Here is a 21435-nt window from a genome sequence, read left to right as displayed (position 1 = left end):
ATATTTTAAGAGTTGTAACTGCTTGAATAGTGTTAAATATTTAATAAATGCAGTTTGTTCCTTTCTATTTCTTTTAATTTTAATTATTTTAAGTAAATAAAAATTAAGAAGAAAAAAAGAGACAAAGAGAGTTATTGAGCCAAATACTTAACTTCATAGCTGTATTGTGACACATTCAGCGAAATAACGACTTCAGTTAAAAAGAATGTACTTCTTACCTTCTGGCAATAAAAGATATGCGATTCGTACGTTAGACAATCAAAGTATTGTAATTAAAAAAAAAACTTACTTTGCAAGCTTTTAATTCTTATAACTAAATATGTACACATTCTCTATCCATAGAAAAAAAAAACATTTTAAATTAAGGTAAAAAAAGAAAATCCATTAAATATAAAGGTACAGGTAAAGTTTAAGAAAAAACAGATGGCACAGATTATGCATTTTAATACAATTGAGTAAAGAAGCTTCAGTACACTAGCGATAATAATGCCTGGTTTAGATTATGCCAGTACAGTAGGACAGTAGCGCTGGCCTGGCATAAACTGTTTTGGATCACTGGCGCCAGTTAGTGTTTACATTATGCTTGTTGTACGCCAGCGATGATTTTGAGCACTTCTATCCTACATCATCATCAGCTCACTATACGTCCCCACCGAGGGGCTCGGAGCCTACCCCAAGTTAGGGGGTGACTAGGCCATAGTCAACCACGCTGGCCAAGTGCGGGTTGGTTGACTTCACACATATCATTGAATTTCTTCTCAGATATGTGCAGGTTGCATCACGATGTTTTCCTTCACCGTAAGATGTCCTACAGTACAGCTATCCTACAGTACTGGTATAATTCTTAAAACGTTTTCAGCAAGGAATTTAAAAAAAATCGATACAGACTAATGAGTAATTATGACAATAATTATTGTCTACCACAGGTATAGAAGGATAAAGAGATGTTCTTAAATTAAAGTTACTTTCCGTCGGATTTTGAGATAAAAATTACCGTTTAAACATATTGTTATATCTGTTTTGCCAAAGATGTGAAGACAGGAATGACGATATATTACAGAGATTTTGGTGCCAGAAATCAACGATGAGAAACATCTCATGCAAATAAAAAAACAAAGTGCTTAAGTAATATGCGAAGCCGAAACAAAGCGAAAGACTGTACAGTATGGGATAAGTTAGAAATGAATTATTTCTGGGTACCAAAATATTCAGTCTTGATTAATAAGTATTTACAAAAATTCTCACTATGTTTTATGTTTCACTTTTGTGCCATGTGTTTTAATTTTATTGAGTATACCTTATAAAAATAAATGAGCATATTACAACTAAATGATATCTATTTGAGCTGCAGGAACTTCATAAGTGCGTCTTGTATAAGACGAGGGCTGGCTTCGCTATCGGCAGTGTATCTGACTCCTCTAAGGGCCCCGTCTTCGTTTCTCACAACACCGTACTCCCCTACGATGAAGCCATCGGGTGTTCTTTCTTCAACACGATACTTTTTATATTGTCTTCCCTCCACTACGTAACCCACCTTACAGTTTTCCTGCTTACAATTTTCGTTATTCGGCTTTTGAACACCATGGCTACGTCCGTCAGTCATGACGCTGATTTTTTCATCTACTTCGTAATTCTTTTCAGGTTGATGTTCTACAATATATCCTTCTGTATTAGTTTTATATTTTACAGTTGAAATTGGGGTCGTGGTTATATCAAGTTCTAGCGTAGGAGACGTTGGTGGTATTGTCCGAGAGCGTGGTCGCCAAGGCGTATGGTTGGGCAATGGTTCCGGTGTGAGATGTAACGATGCTGGTTGACTGTAAAACTTAGCTGGTTCACTGTAAATTTTCGCCGGTTCACTGTATATTTTAGCCGGTTCGCTGTAAATTTTGGATGGTTCGCTGTAAAATTTCGCCGGCTCACTGTAAAACTTGGCAGGTTGACTATAAATTTGGGCAGGTTGGCTATAGACCTTCGCCGGTGGATTGTAGAATTGATGACTTTGACCAAAAGTGTTACTTGCTTGGTTATAATTATTATTAATCTTGGGATTGTCGTGTACTATATTAAAACTAACCGTCGTCAATCGTGTGTTTCTATCTCGTTCTTGTAATGAATCATCCGTTAAACTTTGTACGTAATTTTTAGCCGATAAAGATGAAATCGATCTGCCTATTGGAATATTTTCAATATTTTCCTCAGTTTCACTGGCAGTAGAGTCTATATCAGAATCAGTATTGCTCGTTGATTCCGTTGTATGCTCATCGGATATGTTGTAATTAAATTGTTTAACTATTTCAAATGGATTCACTTGTTCGTAATGGTTTACGCCTCTCGCTTCTTTCCGTGCTTGTAATTGTTTGATAAAATCTATGTTAGCACCGGTATACGGCATTGCATCGGTTACGGTTTCGTTTTCGATGTCCTCGATTGTAGTTGGATTCGTAGGATTTATTTTTGTTACAATAGTCGGTGGTAACGTGACGTTAACATTTGGCATATATTCATTTTCTGGTATCTTGGTAGATTTGACCTTCCCTCTTCCCACAGCAACTGAGGACGTTATTCTTACAGATATAACTTGTTCGTTGTGAGTTTTGGCGGGATCTCCATGTTGTATTGCAGAATCTGCATCGTCTCCCAACCTTGGCTGCTGTGTAAATGGCTGGCTGACCACTAGCGCATTAGGGAAGATCTGTAAATAATGAAAATTAAAGTTAATAATGTTTTTTATATATTTTTTTATTATATTAATATTAAAATATTCAATACCGATTTTACCTATTTATTTTTACCAAGATGTATTGACGTATTAAATAAAAACGTTTTAAGCTAGCCCATTTTTCAATAAATCATAATTCACAGTTGTGACTGAAAGTTTTCAAGGACAACATTTTAAAAGCAAGTTAAAGAAAGGGTGCCGAAAACGGGCGAAATCTAGTGGTTGTCATAATCGTACAGAGGGAGGTAATTCTAACAAATTGCTTTATCGAAAGCATTGGGCATGGGCTTTGTATCTAGATGTAACTTGCCTTGATTCAGGACAAGGCAAGTATAGGGAGTAGTTAGACTACACGCTCGGTCACTGACAGCTGCCGACCGACACATTTTGAGAAACGTTTTTGATCCGTTTATTAACGCCTCGTCGACTAAACCTATATCAGTAGGTAATATGTATTCTAGATCATTTTTTGTTCACGCTAAGTGTGATATGTTATACATAATATTAATTGGACAATCTAAACCGACGTCCCTAACCCTAAAAAAGACAATAAAAAAATTACATAGGTTTATCAGAATTAAAGATCACAAGGAATGCACGATGAAATTAAAGTCACGTACGACAAATTAATGTCTAGACGGCATCAATTTTTTTTAATTTAATAATAAAATTGATATTAAGATTCATTAAGTAAGATAAAAAAAAAACATTTGCAACTCAGAGAAAAAAGCAAACTTACTGGTTAAGTTGTTAATGTCAATATGTATGCAAAAAATTAACCTGATCGGAATGTGGAGGCAAAAAGTGGGCGCCTGATCATGACACCGCCTCGGGTAGGATGATTGAACGTTGTTTGTACTTACGTCTAGTACTGGTATGTAAATAGCTTAATCTAATATTGTTACTTTTATATTAATGATTATCAAATCAAGTGTGATATAAAATGAATTCGTTGTTTTCGTGTACATTTTAAAAAATACCACAAAGAGAAAAAAAAAATTGTTTCGGGAAAGTAAATATGTAGATTTTTTTTATTGTTTCATTAATCGATAACTCTTTTTCCCAAAGTGTAAACGCTGTGGAAATCCATGATTATGTTAATTTACTGTATTTTTTGATTTTTTAAAAACCTAAATAGGAAAATAATTTGGATAATTTTAACCATACATCCATCTAAACATTCGGATTTATAATATTAGTAAGACTACAGATTTTTCCCAAATAACCATAACAAAGTCTTTTCAGGTCAAAAGTTTGGCCAACAATCAAATAATTTTTCATTATATACAAGAAACTTTGGAACTTAAGATGTTGTAATGAACTTGAAACTACTTTGTATCTAGATTACGAACTAGGTATCTTAGACAATTTCACCACACTGCAGTTCGTGACACAAGATAAAAAGCAAAGAATACTAAACGTCTCTACGTAACAAAAATCTAAACAAAGCAAAGAGGTATTAAGTTTGAAATGGGCTTTCACAATTATGTTACAAGTTATAATTTAACTAATATAAGTAATTCATAAATATTGGTCGTTTTGCAATGGATAAAAGTAGTATATCTGAGAGTTTTGAATGATTTAAGTCTCTAGTAAATTGCAGATTACTCACAGTCAATTTGACCATTTGAGTTTAAGTTAGACTAGCAAATTTTTGTAAAAATAAAATTTCTGAGCTAAAGCTGAGCTTGGCCATGTTCTATTTTGAAGGATATATTATAAGACTGAATATTCATGTTTTAAAAATATTTTAGTTGCATATCCAAAAATTGGAAAGATAAAATGATTAGGTCATGTTTTTCTATTCCTTATACTATTTTCTGATTTATTGATTACAGACTAAAAAAAGTAACCTAAAATTATTTTTAAGCCAATTCCTTCTTTTAGCTATTAAATTTTAAGTATTTAGTTTAAAAAAAAAGTTAAATCCTTCCATTTGATGCCTATATTGGGGTAAAACAAATGTCATCTGCCATTTTGTATTTTTCGTAGTGTAAGAAACTCATGAAGCCTTTTCATTTGATGCCCATGACAGGGGTTGTGTAAAAATGTCAACAGCAACAAGTTAACATAGTGGATGAGAAATAAATTATTGTACATAGTCAATGCCGCGGGAAGCAGCTAGTTACAAAATACATAGGCTGCGCAGGCGCAAGTTGCGGCCTTGTGTTTTTCACTGTCACGGCGTTGCGGGGCGGGGCCGGGCGGCGGCGGCGGGAGGAGGGCGCACTCAAGGCGCGCGCAATCGCTCCATGATCGTAATATTGCACGGATATGTTGGAATGTTACTTTTACAGAGAAAGGTTAAACGTTGAAATGAATAAATATAAACTCCTCTCTATATACATACATACCAGCTGTGGTATTCAACTTTGTTTATTGTGAGGAAAGTTTTAAATTATTCACTATGAACATATCAAAGGTTCTAACATAAAACAGAAGATTTGTTATTATAACCAAGATTGCAATAAAATTTATATAAATCAGTTTTAATATTTTGTCTACGAAGATGTTGGTTTGCCAAGTATTTTCCTGAAAGAGAAACCTAACTTTGATGTATCCTGAACAGGATCTGAATTAATTCCTAATAAATAAAATTGTTAATCTTTTTAAATCTCTAACCGTTGTTTTCTGGGATCATAATCTTTGTATAAAACATTTCGTCATCCCTGTCCTAATCTTTGACAGAGAAAACAATATTTTTAAACAGGTACTTTCGCCTCAGAAGTACACGGTTAGTCACTAATCTAAACGAAATAAATTCGTTTAGTTTAATGTAGGATTTTTTTTTCTAAGACATAAGTGGGTATAATATGTGACATGTAATAGAATGGTCGTGTCGTGTGTCGGGTCGAAATGGAATATCGATACTACTTGCAAAAGTAGGCGCCGATACAAATAGCTCATGGATAATGTTTCCTATGTTAGTTAGATACATTTTAGGGTTCTATTAAATCTCCAGATCACATAAGATTAAAATTAGTCTAAACATACGATAATCCGACGGTTAGGTAACATCATTGTCATATTAATGTATGGCCATTTTAGACTGGACGCGCAGCCCTTTCTCAATATTTTATATTAAAAAACTTTAGGAAGAAATAGACAGAACATTTTCAATCATATTAAGTTGATTTTTCACATTAATAACACTTTTTTTACTTTATCACTGATATTAAATTGTTTTAACTTTCGTGAGATATAATAATAAATTAATTAAGAACGGCTAAACTCACATATGACGTCCGGTGACGGCACCGACTAGTTTCGGCCCCGTCGGGGTCCATCATTGATAGTTTAATGCTAGAGCACCAAATGCAGATTTTTTTTAAATAACAGGACAAATAGATTTACAATTAGCATTCAATTTTAATTAAATTCTTATAAAAAACCTTCAATCGACAAGCAACAAACATGTTACCTAGCAAGGGGAGCTAGTTATTTCAATACATATTAAATAATCGTTTACTGTTCTTTTTAAGCCAATTGCGATAACATAAAAATTCTAGCGATCGTCTCCAGGACATTACCGACTTATTCGTGACATAAAATCTCAAAAAACTAATTGATTAATAGATAACCAAAATAAGAATACATATATAGTTGCAGTTAGTCTTTAATCAGCAGAGTTTTATTTCGAAAATAATAAATAATATAGCATATATATTTTTAGATTTAGAGACTAGCGGTCGCCCACCGCTTCGTCAGTGTAGAATGAAAAGTAGCCTATAATATATCCACGTCTATCAGTTTCCTTCCCGTCAAAATTCTGTCAAAATAGGTCTAGGTGTTCCTGCTATTAGTCGGAACAAACGCGGCCTTGCGGACAGATATACAAACAAACAGATACACAAAATCATTAAAAATTGGTTTTTCATAATCAGAAACGCAAATAAATCATGTTTACGTGTGTGTGATTTCTTCTCTATATTACATACAGACACTCCAATTTTATTAATATATATAGATAATATAATAATAATTACATAAGAAACAAGTAGAAACATTATTGGCGATTAGACCAACAATTATTAAAGAAAATGTATGTACGGATGAAATTGTTGTCTAAAACAGAACTTCATAACGTAAAAAACGTGCCTTAAGTTAGTTAAAGTTAATTAAATATCTCATTTTTTATATCCAAATACGTATGAGTATTGTTTTTGGGTGTAATAGTACCTACATATATAACATGCCATACCTTAATTATAAGAGGTGTAAAACACTAAATTTTTTTAAGAACGGGTTAAAAGATTCTAGTTACATTAAGTGCTGTCTTTCAACTCCAGCACACATAGAGTACAAATCTTTCTCAATGTACTTATTTTTTGTTTCACTAATTTGCATGTACGTTTGTTGCATAGCAATATATATTTAAACGCCGAGGCGCCGATAGTGTAACTGTCGGTGTTATAAATATGAGGTCATTGTTCCAAGAACCAATTCTAGATCATTTACTTTGTTGGAAGTCTTAAAAGTAAATTATAAGGTTCCCTTAATGTCTAACCTAATCTAGCGTTTTTTAATTATAATACATTTATTTATAAAGCAAATTTGCCATTAATAATGTGGCTTAATACGTCCCGAAAATATTTAATTTTAAATATCGCATAGTGTCATAAACAATGCAAACAAAGTAACTTAATTTCTAAAAGGAATAACAATATTAACTTCTTAATTTAGAAACAGAATCATTGACTAATAAATCACCACAGTGAATATTATCACAGGTAAGTAAATCGGTGTTGCGGACGAAAGCGAAAGCGTGCCCGCAGCCCCTCCATCATGCGTTGGAGGAACAGAGGGGTTTAGTGGGTATGCTTCCCATCTGGAAGAGAATCCCACATAACTACCGCGCCTCCCCCGGGGCGCGGAGTATGCATAAAGCATTCCCCTCTGAAAAAAAAAAAAAAAAAAAGGTAAGTAAATCGGTATAATCCATCCAACCATCCAACAAATGTGGAATAATATGAGGAAGACACCAATCACAATCAGATGCATGATTTCGTAATTGATGTAATTATTCGATCGAAATAATTATAAGGATTATTACGAAGCGTACAATGAAATAATAGCGAAGTAGCCTTGGTTAAAGTAACCTACATTCTCATATAATTTGTTTGAACACTATTAACTTTATTCCTCAAATTTATTGGTCTTTTGAAGTAAACATTCTTTGGTTTTTGAAGGTTATTCAATCGTTGGACTAGAATCGAGAATGGTTCACGCGTCACGTTCATAGCATAAAGATATATATCACATGTCGTATAATTATTGTATATCAACATGAAATCTTTTGCGTTAACTATTATTTACCAGATGCGTACAACATTTTGTCATGAATAGTGACAAAGCTGTCGTGATAAGATCTGCGCGATTGTTGTACGAACCCGCCTCCAATAAGTTAAAAGTTGTTACGAACTCACAGGGCGGCCTTCGACTGCCTTTTATTAATCAATATTATTAGTCTTAGAATATATTTTTTACTTTAAATATAATTTCTAGAAGTAAAGTCCGACCAACTCATCTGACCCGGTAGTCATAAACGAAACTAAATAAGAATAGCTCATTAGCTCCACTGTGAAATTCATAAATTGCGACAAAGCCACAGATCTGCATTGGAGTATATACGTATTCAAAAATAGGTTCTACTTATGTTTTGATAAAAGCGCATCACCTCTCTCACCAGCTCAGAAAAACGTGTAGCACTATATCTAACTAAACTGGCATACTTAGCAAAGCTGAAGTAAAAATGTATGTATTAAAATAAAAAGGTTTTAGTTTTTTAAGGTAGAAAAAATTTCGGGCAACCTCCTACAATATAGACACACTCTTTCTCTCTTATAACCAACAATCGTGTAATAAGAGTTAATTTTTATGAAGAAGGTTAAGCGACAACTATCGATAGGCAAACAGGTTTTAAAAACAAACTGACATTTAATACAGAGCAAGCGAACTCAAGTAAATAAACTATAACATTACTTGCATTCATAACTTCAGTAATTTAAACCCTTTTACTAAATGAATTACGAAAATTCTCTTGATAAGAACACGAATCGACATTATTGTGGAATTGTAGAAAACATGTCAGAGGGCGATAAAAAAGCAGATCGTAGATATCTCTTGAAATGGCTTTTTTTCGTCACGACTTAAACGTACCAGGGACAAAGCGCGGTCTAGGTCGTATTAAATTCCTAAAAGCGATGTTGACTTAATCAGGTTTCCCATTACTCAAGCAACTAATAACCAGGATTACAGACAGGAATCTCCTCAGTACGCGGGCGATCTGAAATATTTCTCCTTTTTATCAAACACCTAATCAAGCAGTTTGGTGAAAGCTTCTTAAGATATCGTTCGAAGCTATTGCCATAATTTTTATTCTTCGTCTTTGTCAAAGTATGCATTTACCTTTATAAGGTTAGCTTTGTTGTGCGAGGCGAGAAAACCAGTCCTGATTTACCAGATCGTGGAGTATTTTAAACTCGAATAAAAATAAATTGAATGATGACAACCGATTCCAGTTCACAAAGAAAATGCGAACGTGTTTTATCGCACGGATGTAATTTTTTTCCTTAAATAGGTCAAAGTTCGAGTCCTTAAGACGGATGATTTGTAAAATTATGTTCCATTATGAGAGAATTAAGGCAAAAAGTACGAAGAGAATTTCGAGTTTAATCACTTCCGATATTTATGTTAACTTTCCATGTTAATGTAACTTATATTGAAGGGAATAAATACGGAATTGAGACTTTGTCATGAAATGTAACGAAACTGTTATATATTGATATCAATGCATCAATGTCTTTGATATAGTTTTTAATAATTAGTAATTAATAAAAAGCATTATATTTTCATTTTAAGATTCCAAGCCATTAAAATAAATTGTGATTGTGATCTTCATAGATAAACTTGAGAAACTTAATACCTATTCCAAAAAAGTCTGAATTCTTTGTATCACGGAAGCTCTGTGTATCAAAGATTTTCTTTTGTAAAAAGCTTAATATTCAATCTCCTAATCTATATTTTTGTGAATGTATTTTATTTTATTTTAGACAATAAAACAGAAATTGCGAAAAGAAATACAGCAGTATCCACTTTTCAAGAGGGTCGACAGGGGTTAAGCACCTTGACTTGCAATCTGCAGGTCCTGGGTTCGAATCCCGCCATGTACCAATGTGTTTTTCGATTCACATATCTACATTTATCCGACGTTCTTACGGTGAAGGACAACATCGTGATGAAAATGATGCACATATCTGATAAGAAATTCACTGTAGTACTAAGTAAATTTTTTAACGTTCATCAGTTTTAGTGGGAACAGATGAAAGACCCGCAAGTTGGATAGGCTTAGGTTAATAGGTTGGAGTGGGAAATTATTGCCAGTTGGAAGGTTGCCCTATTAGAAAATAATTAATTAGGTAAAATAATTCAAACTCGTCTCAATCACTGTCAGTTATGCGTGACAAGTTACTACCAGCGCTGAACTAAACCTGTTGTCGACCGCATACTTTACCTTCGCTCTCAATGTCTTTCATTTCAATAATGTATACTTTATTACGTGTAGTACATGGGACTACTGGCGTTACGTAATTAAAAAAAACTCTATTTAATGCTACTGAAATAGAAACAAATAACAATCGCTTAATTAAACCCGTTATAGACATTTTCAAAATGTCTAAATCATCTTTGATACTAACTTTTATAATAATCTTTGTTACCGAATTCTAAAACCAGATCAAACGAGAACATTAATCCTTGATTAAAATTAAATCGTAAGTGATTTCCGAATTTCGGGATATACGCCTGATTGCTCCTGTATAAGGATTTTAATTTCGTAGACATTTCTTTGTCTTCGATAGGTGAAAAAAATATCATACCATGACAAGCGTTATGATAGACCTGCATAGGTAATTACCGGTCGTTGCATTTAATTTATTATTCTCACTAGTGGCGATTTCATAAAAAAATAGGAAGTATATTGCTTGAACCTGTTTCGCCCTCATATGGATCAAAATTAGTTGGATCTTATGTTCCAGTACTTATGTAAAGAGCGTGCTGACATTTATCTTGTGTAAATATGAAATAGGTCGTCATTTATTTTGCTATATTTAGTTTCATGAAAATACCTAAAGCATTTTTTATTCAACAAATGTCTTATTAACGTGTTAAGGAACTCGTTATATGTTACGCACTTTTATAAAACATGTTGAAAGAAGTCGACATTATAAGTAACTGATCAATTATTTTCTTTTTAATTAGTTTATTCGGAAATTAACAAATCCTATGTTAATGATTGTGTAACAATATAATGGTCAAAATTATGGTTTTCTTTGTTTACAACAAATAATATCTTTATCTGAAACAGTGTAAAGAAGGGATGACTGATAAAAATTTACATATAGTTTCTAGTTTTTTTTATTTTGTTGCCTCCAATCTCCATCACATCCTGGCATCACAGAATCATAGTGTTTGTTATGTTAAATAAAATAGTTCTCAATGCTGCGAGATAACGTAGTTGGAATTAATGACTAGTAGTTTTTGAGCATCTTAGTATCGAAGTATGTTTTTCCGATTTTCCAGGAGGGAGGACGGGCAGGTGCCCTGTCCTTTGACCTTAGAATTAGTAGTACTTAGAGTTATTTCACGTGAGACAATTTAGTAACAGTAATGAAAGCACGCTGAATAAGGGCAGCAGAGAACTAATCTTTGTAACCAATGATCCAGATCAATGGAGGCCTAAGCCGACGATATACTTAGATAGGAAAAGAAGCGACAATAGCTTATTGCTTTAGTTCATAAGTTTACGGAATTGTCACTAGGATTGTTTTTTTTCAGATCCAATATACTGTTACCAAATAACACAGGACTTATTCGAATTTTGTTTGTAGTTAACTTCGTAAAGGTGCCTCAGTGATGGTCGATGGTGCAAACTTTGACATTGAAAGTCATATCGGCCATAGTAAGGGCAGTGGGCGTTGTTGCTAATGCAGTAAATTTGGACTTTCCTACATAAAATGCTACGGCAACCATTCTTGTTACTATATTTCAACATTATGAAATTGTGAAGCAATTTGTTATTGAATATTTGAAAAAAAATGAAAGAATATTATACAGAGTGTATAGAAATTTAGGTACCTTATTGAGCCATAAATCAAGTTCATTTTAAAATGCAAAAGTAATTGATAAGATATATATCACCCGTCTTCGGCAAAGGCATTTTGTGGTTGAAAAGGGGGAAATTAACTTGATTAGGTTAGACACAGAAGTCATTGCTTTAGAATGTAATTTGTTATCTTTGGCTTAAATTTGATAACATTGTAATGTTTATATCATCACGAGCTTCTGGGCAAATGTTAATGTCATATAGATAAAAAAGTGAACTCATACCAAAAGGGAAATCCATATAAAATAGATCCTCATCTCGTCACAAACCGATATTATCGCACTGTAACTTCAAATTTACTGTATCGATAAGGACATGTCCACAATATAGAGAATCGTAAAGAACATCGTTCCGGTGGGAACTTTCAGTTTATACGATTATTTGGTTGACATCGCGTCGCATCGCTTCGATACGGCGTTGCAGGCACACTGTAAAACTAAGCGAGGCCCTCTGAATTCCGATTCGTTTGAACTAGAATAAGCGATTCACTTCTAGTACGTGTGCCTTGCGCGCTGTCTCACTGACTAAAGGCACGCCGCAACATCGACCAGACAACGTTGACCTTCCCAATTAACTATTTAATTTATGTAATGCACTTTCTTGTGGAGCTCTGACGCACTTCGCACGCGACCGCAATCGAAAAATATTATCTCGATAAATGTAATAAAATTGCCAACTTCATTCAAATATTTTATTGCTTCAATGAAAATACAAATTAAAACTTAATATTTCGTTAGTCGTTTATAGTAAATTTAAATATATTTTTTTTATACCATTTAATATTACAAATATTAAAAAACTACATTTGGCGACCAGCGCAATTGATTATTAATTAAATTTTTACAAATTTAACTCTTCAATACAAAGAAACAAGTATACATTCAGCATACTATTTCTTACAATTTTTAAAAACCTTTAAATGATTAACCTTTTATACTTTAAAATAAAAACTACAAATCCCGCTATTGTTGCGAAATATATTCGACTTTAATATCCATGGTAGGGGTTGTGAGTGTGTTGCGGTGCATATGGCTCGTATTGTTGCGGTGCGGTCTGTAAAACAAATGAAGAATTTTTAAGAAGTTAAGAAACTATGTTATTAGATACAATTCTTTAATACAACAAATAACTTCAAATTCACGTAAAGATGTTATAATCGTAAGTATTTTATAGCTCGCGATTTAATTATTGATAGTCACGATCACTATCGTGTTTCTATTTATTTATTAAAATATAATTTTCGTTTCCATTTATTTTAATATAGGTATTATGGATAGCCCCCTATGCAGAGCGTGCATGGGTGACGAAGAAACATCATCCCACGTGATACAGCACTGCCCAGCAGCCCAGTGTATGAATACAGGATAAAACATCTCGGATCGCCAAGAACACTCCCAGAGATCATCGACATTAAAGGGTTGCTGGGATTCTTTGGAACCTGCTCACACGTAAAATACGCGCCAGTCGTGGAGTTTCTAAAATCGAGCCCTTACAACTAGTGATTATTTTTTATTTTTTACATCGAAAGAAACTTAAAAATTTGACCTCCGGCAGACAAAAAGGGTATCCGGGTTGTTTGTCGTAACGAAAATTAAAATAATAAGAAAAATCTATAAATAGTCTCATGCTGCAGGACTTTTCTAAATTAAAATTAAACCGTTACATTCCTCGTTAACTTTTTAATTTTAAGTGCTTTAATACGAGAATTTAATAATTAAAATGAAAATTACGCCTGACATTCGGACTAAGGATACGAGTTTAATGATTTAAAATAGTGTTTACCTGATAATCATAACTAGGTTTCTTCTTTTCTGGTGGGTCATGTACGTGTACAGGTTTCTTAACAAGTATGCCACTTGCTATCAGTTCCTTTAGCTTGAGCTTGGTAGACAACAAGTTAGCAGCTAGAGCTTTGGTAAAAGCTTTAAGTTCTTTATTCTTCGCATTGACCGCCCATACCACGTCTCTTAGTAGATCGAATTTAGCCATAGAACTATCGTTTTCTTCGTGTTCATAATGGTCGTAAGTTGGCGTTTCGTACGCCGCTCTGTATAACATCTGCTCGTCTTCATCCATATCTTCATATCTGGGCAGATTCCGAGAAAATGCTGCGAGAAGAATTGCAAATCTTACTTCTTACTTATGTTATAATTGTTTAGATGTTTGGATGTTCGTCAGAAGGTATCTCCGGAACCGCAAAACGGATCTCGATGAAATTTGGCAATTGTAGAACATAGTCTGGAAGAACACATAGGCTACTAATTAAGTTTTTTCTTTATTTTCGCGCGGACGGAGTCGCGGCCAACAGCTAGTTTTAAATAAGAACGATTGTAAGAGATGTTTTTTGGTTAACTTTCTTACCACTTATGCACACAAAGGTCGTACGTAAACAAGCATTTATATGAATGATTGTACTTACCTGGGGTTATTAAAATTATTATATACACCACCGAATAAAATATCATTGTATCCTTTTTTTTTTATTCTACTTAAACTGACTTGATAATACAATAAAATTTAAGACGTGGGTAACAACAGTCAGCATTAGCAATAATTTTGAGACTACCCGATATTTTGCAATTTCTAGTTTTATGTTGCCATATTTTAACTTGTAATTCTTTTTAGATGTTAATTGACATCTTATTTTAGCGTTAATTATCTCAACCTTCGTTTTATAAATTGCTTGGGATATAATTATTATTAAATAATTTTAGAATGGTTAAAGTAGGTCAATTGCTCATTTAACGTATGAGGTCTCACCCAGATATGGCATATTTTAGACTATTAAACATTTGATTTAATTCAGTAATTTGAAATGTTGTTAATTTTTACAATTACTTGCTATAATTTATTGCAATGTGTTATTTAATTTATATACTAAAAATATTAGTATTTTTTGAGTTTATATGGTAAAGTTTAAGAGGCAAAAGAAATTTAGTCAAATAAAACTCAAATATTTTAACACTATATATTGTTCCTAAGACATTATATAATTATATTTAAGACTACGTAAATACAAGCTTTGTACTTATGCTATTGTTAGATATTTGATGCAAAAGTATTTTAAAAGAATTAAACTAACAGCGAAATAATGAATTTAACTCTACTTCATAATAATCCTCGCTGTAGTATAAACTCAAACCGAACGTAAACAAAAATGTAACAAGAATGTCAGACGTTCCGCAATGACGGATGGAGAGAGACTGGAAAGAGACTGCCTCGAGCAGCAGCGCACGCTTCCTTATAAAACCTTTTTTTTGTGTGGCTACCCTCAACAATCCTAACACGGCTTCTCCTGACATGAGACCGTCCTCGGGCTCGTTCTTCCAGCATCTTCAACACTGGAATTCGTCTGTAACAATGGCATAGAGTCTTTCGATACCAGCTCGTTGGCAGGCGCTATGCGGGCGCGCTGCTCGTCGTCAGGCGCTGCACTGGCGCGCTGCTCGGCAACAGGTGCTGCATTGGCGTGCTGCTCGCGACAGGTGCTGCACCGCGACAGGTGCTGCACCGCGGCAGGTGCTGCACTGGCGCGCTGTTCGGCAACAGGCGCGGCTGTGGCGCGCTGCTAGTGGGCAGGCGCGGCTGTGGCGCGCTGCTAGTGGGCAGGCGCGGCTGTGGCGCGCTGCTAGTGGGCAGGCGCGGCTGTGGCGCGCTGCTAGTGGGCAGGCGCGGCTGTGGCGCGCTGCTAGTGGGCAGGCGCGGCTGTGGCGCGCTGCTAGTGGGCAGGCGCGGCTGTGGCGCGCTGCTAGTGGGCAGGCGCGGCTGTGGCGCGCTGCTAGTGGGCAGGCGCGGCTGTGGCGCGCTGCTAGTGGGCAGGCGCGGCTGTGGCGCGCTGCTAGTGGGCAGGCGCGGCTGTGGCGCGCTGCTAGTGGGCAGGCGCGGCTGTGGCGCGCTGCTAGTGGGCAGGCGCGGCTGTGGCGCGCTGCTAGTTGGCAGGCGCGGCTGTGGCGCGCTGCTAGTGGGCAGGCGCGGCTGTGGCGCGCTGCTAGTAGGCAGGCACCGCTCAGGCGCGCTGATCGTAGACAGGCACCGCTCAGGCGCGCTGATTGAAGACAGGCACCGCTCAGGCGCGCTGATTGTAGACACGCGCAGCTGCGGCGCGGTGCACAACACAGCTACATAGTAGGACACAAGACCCGACCAAATCTGCATCTATATCAATAATGGTGTCCTCGGTTATTTGATCATAACTCTTTATGGTTTCAAAACATTCGACACATGACCATGCGAGCCATGACATCAGTGGCAGCCCGCAGTATGCCAGATACTGAACGTCCCGCAGTCCGTTCAATGCCTTAATTCACAAGACTATGTAGGGCAAGCGTCCCGCAGTCCGTTGCCGATAGGAGCGTCCCGCAGTCCGTCCTCTACATGATATTAATGGCAGCCCGCAGTATGCCAGATGCTGAACGTCCCGCAGTCCGTTCAATACTTTACTTCAAAAGACTATGTAGGGCAAGCGTCCCGCAGTCCGTTGCCGATAGGAGCGTCCCGCAGTCCGTCCTCTACATGATATAAATGGCAGCCCGCAGTATGCCAGATGCTGAACGTCCCGCAGTCCGTTCAATACTTTACTTCAAAAGACCATGTAGGGCAAGCGTCCCGCAGTCCGTTGCCGATAGGAGCGTCCCGCAGTCCGTCCTCTACATGATATTAATGGCAAACGGCAGTTTGTAAGTCGTGAAGATACCCTAGAAGCATCTCCTGATACAGAACGTCTCATATTCCGTTCACAATCTCACATCTGCAGTTGGGTATCCCGCAGTCTACGCAACGCAGAGCATCTCGACAATACATGGACAAAGCAATCTGAACTAATAAAGGGCATCGATGACTATTACGACATAATGACATACGTCTGACTCAGGTAATGGCTTAACACGCTCAGCGCAACCGACTAGCCTTACAAGTTCACTTTAAAAATGAAAAAATCATGTTGGCATGTAACGTGTTAAATCTTGCCACGACTCGGCTTTACCTGACCCTCACTAATAAACTGATCGAGGTATTCAAATTCAGTATTTAGTAAAGAACACATCTTTAAATTAATTGAAAAGTCTGATGTTGACTTATTTGGCATCAAAACTTGAAATATAAAAATATTGGTTCGATCTTACCGCAGTACAAATTGAATAGATCGCGTCCACAATCCTTTCTGCTGTGAAATACACAGACAGCGCGTGAGCCTCACTACTCACATATTCCCATGCAGAATACACGGCTTGGTCCACGCTACCCTTGTTTCGCGAACACTGGTACGACTTTGATATCGACTCAACTTGCTACTACTACGACGATTATTATGATCACGGTAACGATCTGACATTTTTCTCTTTGCATTTATTTTTTACGAAAATGCAAACACAAAGACAGAGTGAGCAAAGTGGATAGAATCACGCGGATCCTATCCCACTTCTGATGTTAGATATTTGATGCAAAAGTATTTTAAAAGAATTAAACTAACAGCGAAATAATGAATTTAACTCTACTTCATAATAATCCTCGCTGTAGTATAAACTCAAACCGAACGTAAACAAAAATGTAACAAGAATGTCAGACGTTCCGCAATGACGGATGGAGAGAGACTGGAAAGAGACTGCCTCGAGCAGCAGCGCACGCTTCCTTATAAAACCTTTTTTTTGTGTGGCTACCCTCAACAATCCTAACACTATGTATATGTTAACAATAGTGAACACATGAGATTTTGTTAGTAATTATAAACTATTATTTTATCTGTAAAGCACCAGATAAACGATCAAATTTATCAATAACAAATATGTAAGATACGTTAATCAAATAAATTTGACAATAAATCATTAACCGGCAGTTTAACAATCTTCACATAAGATCTTAAATTAGTGATTAAGTTGTTTTAATGTTGTCTTTTGATTTCTAATACTGATATGTCAATACTATGAAGGATGTAATTCTAGATGTATACATTTAAAGACGCGTACGTTACTAAACAGTAAATAAGTATAGAATTGCAAGATAAGCTTATCTAAATTAATAACAAAATTATCTTTCGATAACATAGAATGAAATAAATACTATGCCGGTCGATAGTGTGAAAGTGTTCTGTAATCTTAATAATATTATAAATGTTAATATTTAAAATATAGTAATAATAATATTAAAATGGTGTGGGAGAACTGTAATATTGTAATTAATAGTGGCGACAGTGGTATTTTGTACACAGGCGACGTGGTGACCGGATCGGTGACGTTGGAATTTAAAAAAGTGCAAAAAATTAAATGTGAACAACTTTATTTAAATCATTTATGTATAATTTGAAAAGTAGTTCTAGTATGCGACAATTGCAACTATAGGTTGAATTGTTATTTAACAAAACCGAGGCAAAGATCACTGGAGCTTAAGTCCCAAGTTATAGTTGATCGCTTTCTCTCAGTATTTTTCTGTTCTTTTATATGTTGCAGAAGGCCATAGTAAATTATCTTGTACATTCTATTTATGATGCACAAGTGGACAATAGTCTCGCAGTAAAAGTATACTTAAAGCCTGTTTACCGTTGGTTTGTGAGACAGAGATAACAATATGTTTTAAAAGGGGATTTAGGTTTCGGAAACCCACACTTAGTCGATATTATTTGGCTTAACGTTGTCAATTGGATATGAAAGATGTCAGATTTGACCACAGCTAATTTCTAATCAGATATAAACAAAATGAATTTTTATTCTTAATTATAATAATGTCTTATTAAACATAATGTGACACCAGGTCACAAGTCTAGCCAACTATTATTATTTTATGATTTGTAAAAAAATATTTACAAATAGAAGTACAACTTAAAGCGTTAAAAATTTGGCGTCAAATGCGTTTCCTTGAAGAATACTCAGTGTTGTATAGGTTAGGAGTTAGGACACATGTTTCGACATCAAACATTCAAGTAAATACACACTGGCGTTAATTGCTTACCATTAGGCATAGTACTCAACAGTATTAGAAAACGCTGATAGAATTTAAAATGAAGTCAATATTTTTAATAATGTTCCTTTGAGTATTTTTTCCAAATTGATACAAAATATGTTTTATGTTAAATTTATTTTATTTATACGATCATCTTATTGATTTTCAGATGTGGAACTCAGAGTAATAGGTATAAGTAAAGCAAGATGGTCAAGAATAACACCTACAGTGCCTTATTTGAAAATATACGAGGAAAAAAGGAAAGTTTTAGACACCAGAATTAACGTATTTAGCGAAATAACTGGTAAATGTTTTCGATATTTAAAAAAAAGTATCAAAACAAATAAAAACTTGTTAAAAGTTGATTATGTGGGAAGAATATAGGTAAAAAAGAAAAAAGACAGGGCGGGATCGTGTCAATAGAAATTTATCTTCTGCCTTTTTTGTATTATAACATGGCAAACGAGCTATCGGCCACTTGAATTCGCGGAAATTACAGATGCGTTGCCTTCTTTTAATCGAAGAAGAGGACGCACAGAAAGAGAATATTTTCTCTACTTATGCGTTCTCTCCATCAAATCCCCTTCCCCTTCTCACCCCTTTCTTATGAGGAAGCGATGGGAAGGCAAAGAATCCTAAAATTAGGCTTCCGGAACGCACACTCATCATACCAACCGCGTAATTACTTCCACTTCACCTGTCTTCTGTGAGGTCGTGCATTTCAACGGGCGAACCGGCCCATGCGTGCAACAGATGTTGTTCCTGGCGTCTACCACTGTTAAATATAACATTTGTTTTTGTTCTAGGTAAAAAAATAAGACCGGGAATAAACAACTATCAAATCCATTTTAACCTTCCCAATGATTTACCATCGTCATTCAAAAGTTCAATAGCTACAGTATCGTATTATATTAAAATAATGTGTAAAGCAACATGCTGTCAATCGAAGATTAAAATTGTTCCGCTTATTGTGATGAGTAGAGTAGATATGAATCACTTAGAAGAAAACAAGGTAACAACTAAAATGTATGAATTCAAATTAATAAAAAAAAAATTATCGATAATCTTTTTTATTAATTTATAAGTACTTCCAGAAGTAAATATCTATTTTTCTACCCCAGCACTGGACGTATATAAAAACAATTTATTCTACCTTTATTTCATCGTTTCTGGTGTTTGCTATTGGTGAAAGAATTGTCTAAAATTATCTTTTTTTATATGACGTGCCAGTACAATCTTTTTTATCGTTTTTGCAGGTGGCCATGATGTACGATATGAACAAAACTTTCGCAACTTCTGGAACATTGACCATATATTTTAAAACATATAGATGTTTTGCGCCGAAACAAAGCTTGCCGTTTGGAATAGACATCAGCAATGACAAAAAAGCAAAAATAAGTAAAATAGTCGTCACATTGATACAGGTAAAAAAGTATAAAATATAAAGCGCTTGAGAAATTAACAAATTATAAACAAAAGCATGAAACAAAACCGAATACCATCAAAGATAATAATTTGTGAAACATGTAAAATTGGACAAGAAATTTGATTTGATTTGTTGAAATGGAGGCGATTTGAATAAAATTTTTTAACTTTCCGAGAAAAAAAATGCGTTTTTTTTTCAGAAACTTGAGTACAATGTTACCGCTGGTTACGCAAACGACGAGAAGAAAATATGTAAAACGGAACATAGCGATTTTTGTAATGAAACGAAAGAGTACTGCCGTATGTTTATGGATGTGCCGCAAACAGTGTCATCTAGTATTAACGTAACTAATCCAATGATTAAAATATCCTACGTGTTAAGGGTTGGTACTAATTAAAAAGATTATATAACCTCTTACTACTTTTAACCTAAAAGACCAAAGACATAATTTTTTCAACAAAATATATAATAACCTAAAACAAGAAAATTTTCGATTGGTTTTACGTGTTTCAAACAAATAACTAAACAGTAAATTTAGAATGAATAACATTATCTTGGGTTTTTTAATGCGACATATGTAATTAATGAGTAATGATTTTATTGTATTTTTCAGGTTGAGGTGATATTTAAATTTCACTTAACATTATGTGAAGACATTCCTGTAACAATAACAACTGTTCCTGTACAACATCTCGGTACATAAATATTTCAGAAAATACAAAATAAAAACTACAACTACATAACAACAAATTATAATTAAATTCTTAACATAATTAAGTGCATTATATTTATTAATACTTTTAATAATATTCTATAAAATAAGACACTCTGAATTGTCTAATGGTTGCTTAAGGTTTCTCAGTTAAGATTTCTTATACTAAGGGCCTCCCTTAGCTACCAAGTAATGACTATGAGTTTTAAGTTAATTACGTTTGTATTAAAAGTACGGTATGAGATCATAAATATTTTAATTAACCTGATATGTAAAGAAATTGGGTCATTTTTTGATTACTTTATTTTCCTTAGAATTCTACTTAACGTTATGGAAAACTTCATAAAACATAAAATAAATTCTTTGATAACGAAAATAGCTTAAAAACCATTCCAACTACTAATAGAATTTGTAATATAAATTATTTTGAACCGTCCTTGTATAAAGTAAATTATTATAGTAACCTAAATAAATAAAGCAAC

General features: G+C 34.8%; 3 protein-coding genes across 3 annotated transcripts; 1 reads left to right on the top strand and 2 right to left on the bottom strand.

The window, feature by feature from the left end:
* Positions 1 to 768: 768 nt before the first annotated feature.
* LOC106714841 lies at positions 769 to 12396 on the bottom strand. Its single transcript, XM_014507957.2, has 2 exons — positions 12110 to 12396; positions 769 to 2695 (listed from the first exon to the last, which is right to left on the bottom strand). Exons 1-2 carry the CDS (start codon positions 12140 to 12142, stop codon positions 1337 to 1339), a joined length of 1392 nt encoding a protein of 463 aa, XP_014363443.2. The 5' UTR covers positions 12143 to 12396; the 3' UTR covers positions 769 to 1336.
* A 454-nt stretch (positions 12397 to 12850) lies between these two features.
* LOC106714953 lies at positions 12851 to 14658 on the bottom strand. The gene is made up of 3 exons (XM_045678641.1): positions 14646 to 14658; positions 13668 to 14017; positions 12851 to 12938 (listed from the first exon to the last, which is right to left on the bottom strand). The coding sequence occupies exons 1-3, from the start codon at positions 14656 to 14658 to the stop codon at positions 12873 to 12875; spliced, it is 429 nt and encodes a 142-aa protein (XP_045534597.1). The 3' UTR covers positions 12851 to 12872.
* Positions 14659 to 18021: 3363 nt separating this feature from the next.
* On the top strand, positions 18022 to 20981 carry LOC106714882 (arrestin domain-containing protein 5). Its single transcript, XM_045678742.1, has 6 exons — positions 18022 to 18144; positions 18985 to 19119; positions 19622 to 19827; positions 20072 to 20239; positions 20441 to 20623; positions 20855 to 20981. Exons 1-6 carry the CDS (start codon positions 18027 to 18029, stop codon positions 20942 to 20944), a joined length of 900 nt encoding a protein of 299 aa, XP_045534698.1. The 5' UTR covers positions 18022 to 18026; the 3' UTR covers positions 20945 to 20981.
* Positions 20982 to 21435: the final 454 nt, after the last annotated feature.

Source organism: Papilio machaon, chromosome 7 (genome assembly GCF_912999745.1).
Source record: "Papilio machaon chromosome 7, ilPapMach1.1, whole genome shotgun sequence".
Lineage (NCBI taxonomy): Eukaryota > Metazoa > Arthropoda > Insecta > Lepidoptera > Papilionidae > Papilio > Papilio machaon.
Note: the sequence above shows the minus strand (reverse complement) of the source record. Positions and strands in the feature narration are given on the sequence as shown.

Excerpts from the sequence above, each read along its gene's own strand:
- LOC106714841 (XM_014507957.2), bottom strand. The coding sequence starts at position 12,142 with ATGAGGATCTATTTTATATGGATTTCCCTTTTG. Across the intron at positions 2,696-12,109 it reads TTATATGGATTTCCCTTTTG|ATCTTCCCTAATGCGCTAGT; the intron begins GTATGAGTTCAC and ends CATTATTTACAG.
- LOC106714953 (XM_045678641.1), bottom strand. Across the intron at positions 12,939-13,667 it reads AACCTAGTTATGATTATCAG|ACCGCACCGCAACAATACGA; the intron begins GTAAACACTATT and ends TTTGTTTTACAG.
- LOC106714882 (XM_045678742.1), top strand. The coding sequence starts at position 18,027 with ATGGTGTGGGAGAACTGTAATATTGTAATTAATAGTGGCGACAGTGGT. Across the intron at positions 19,828-20,071 it reads ATCACTTAGAAGAAAACAAG|GTGGCCATGATGTACGATAT; the intron begins GTAACAACTAAA and ends TCGTTTTTGCAG. Across the intron at positions 20,240-20,440 it reads TAGTCGTCACATTGATACAG|AAACTTGAGTACAATGTTAC; the intron begins GTAAAAAAGTAT and ends TTTTTTTTTCAG.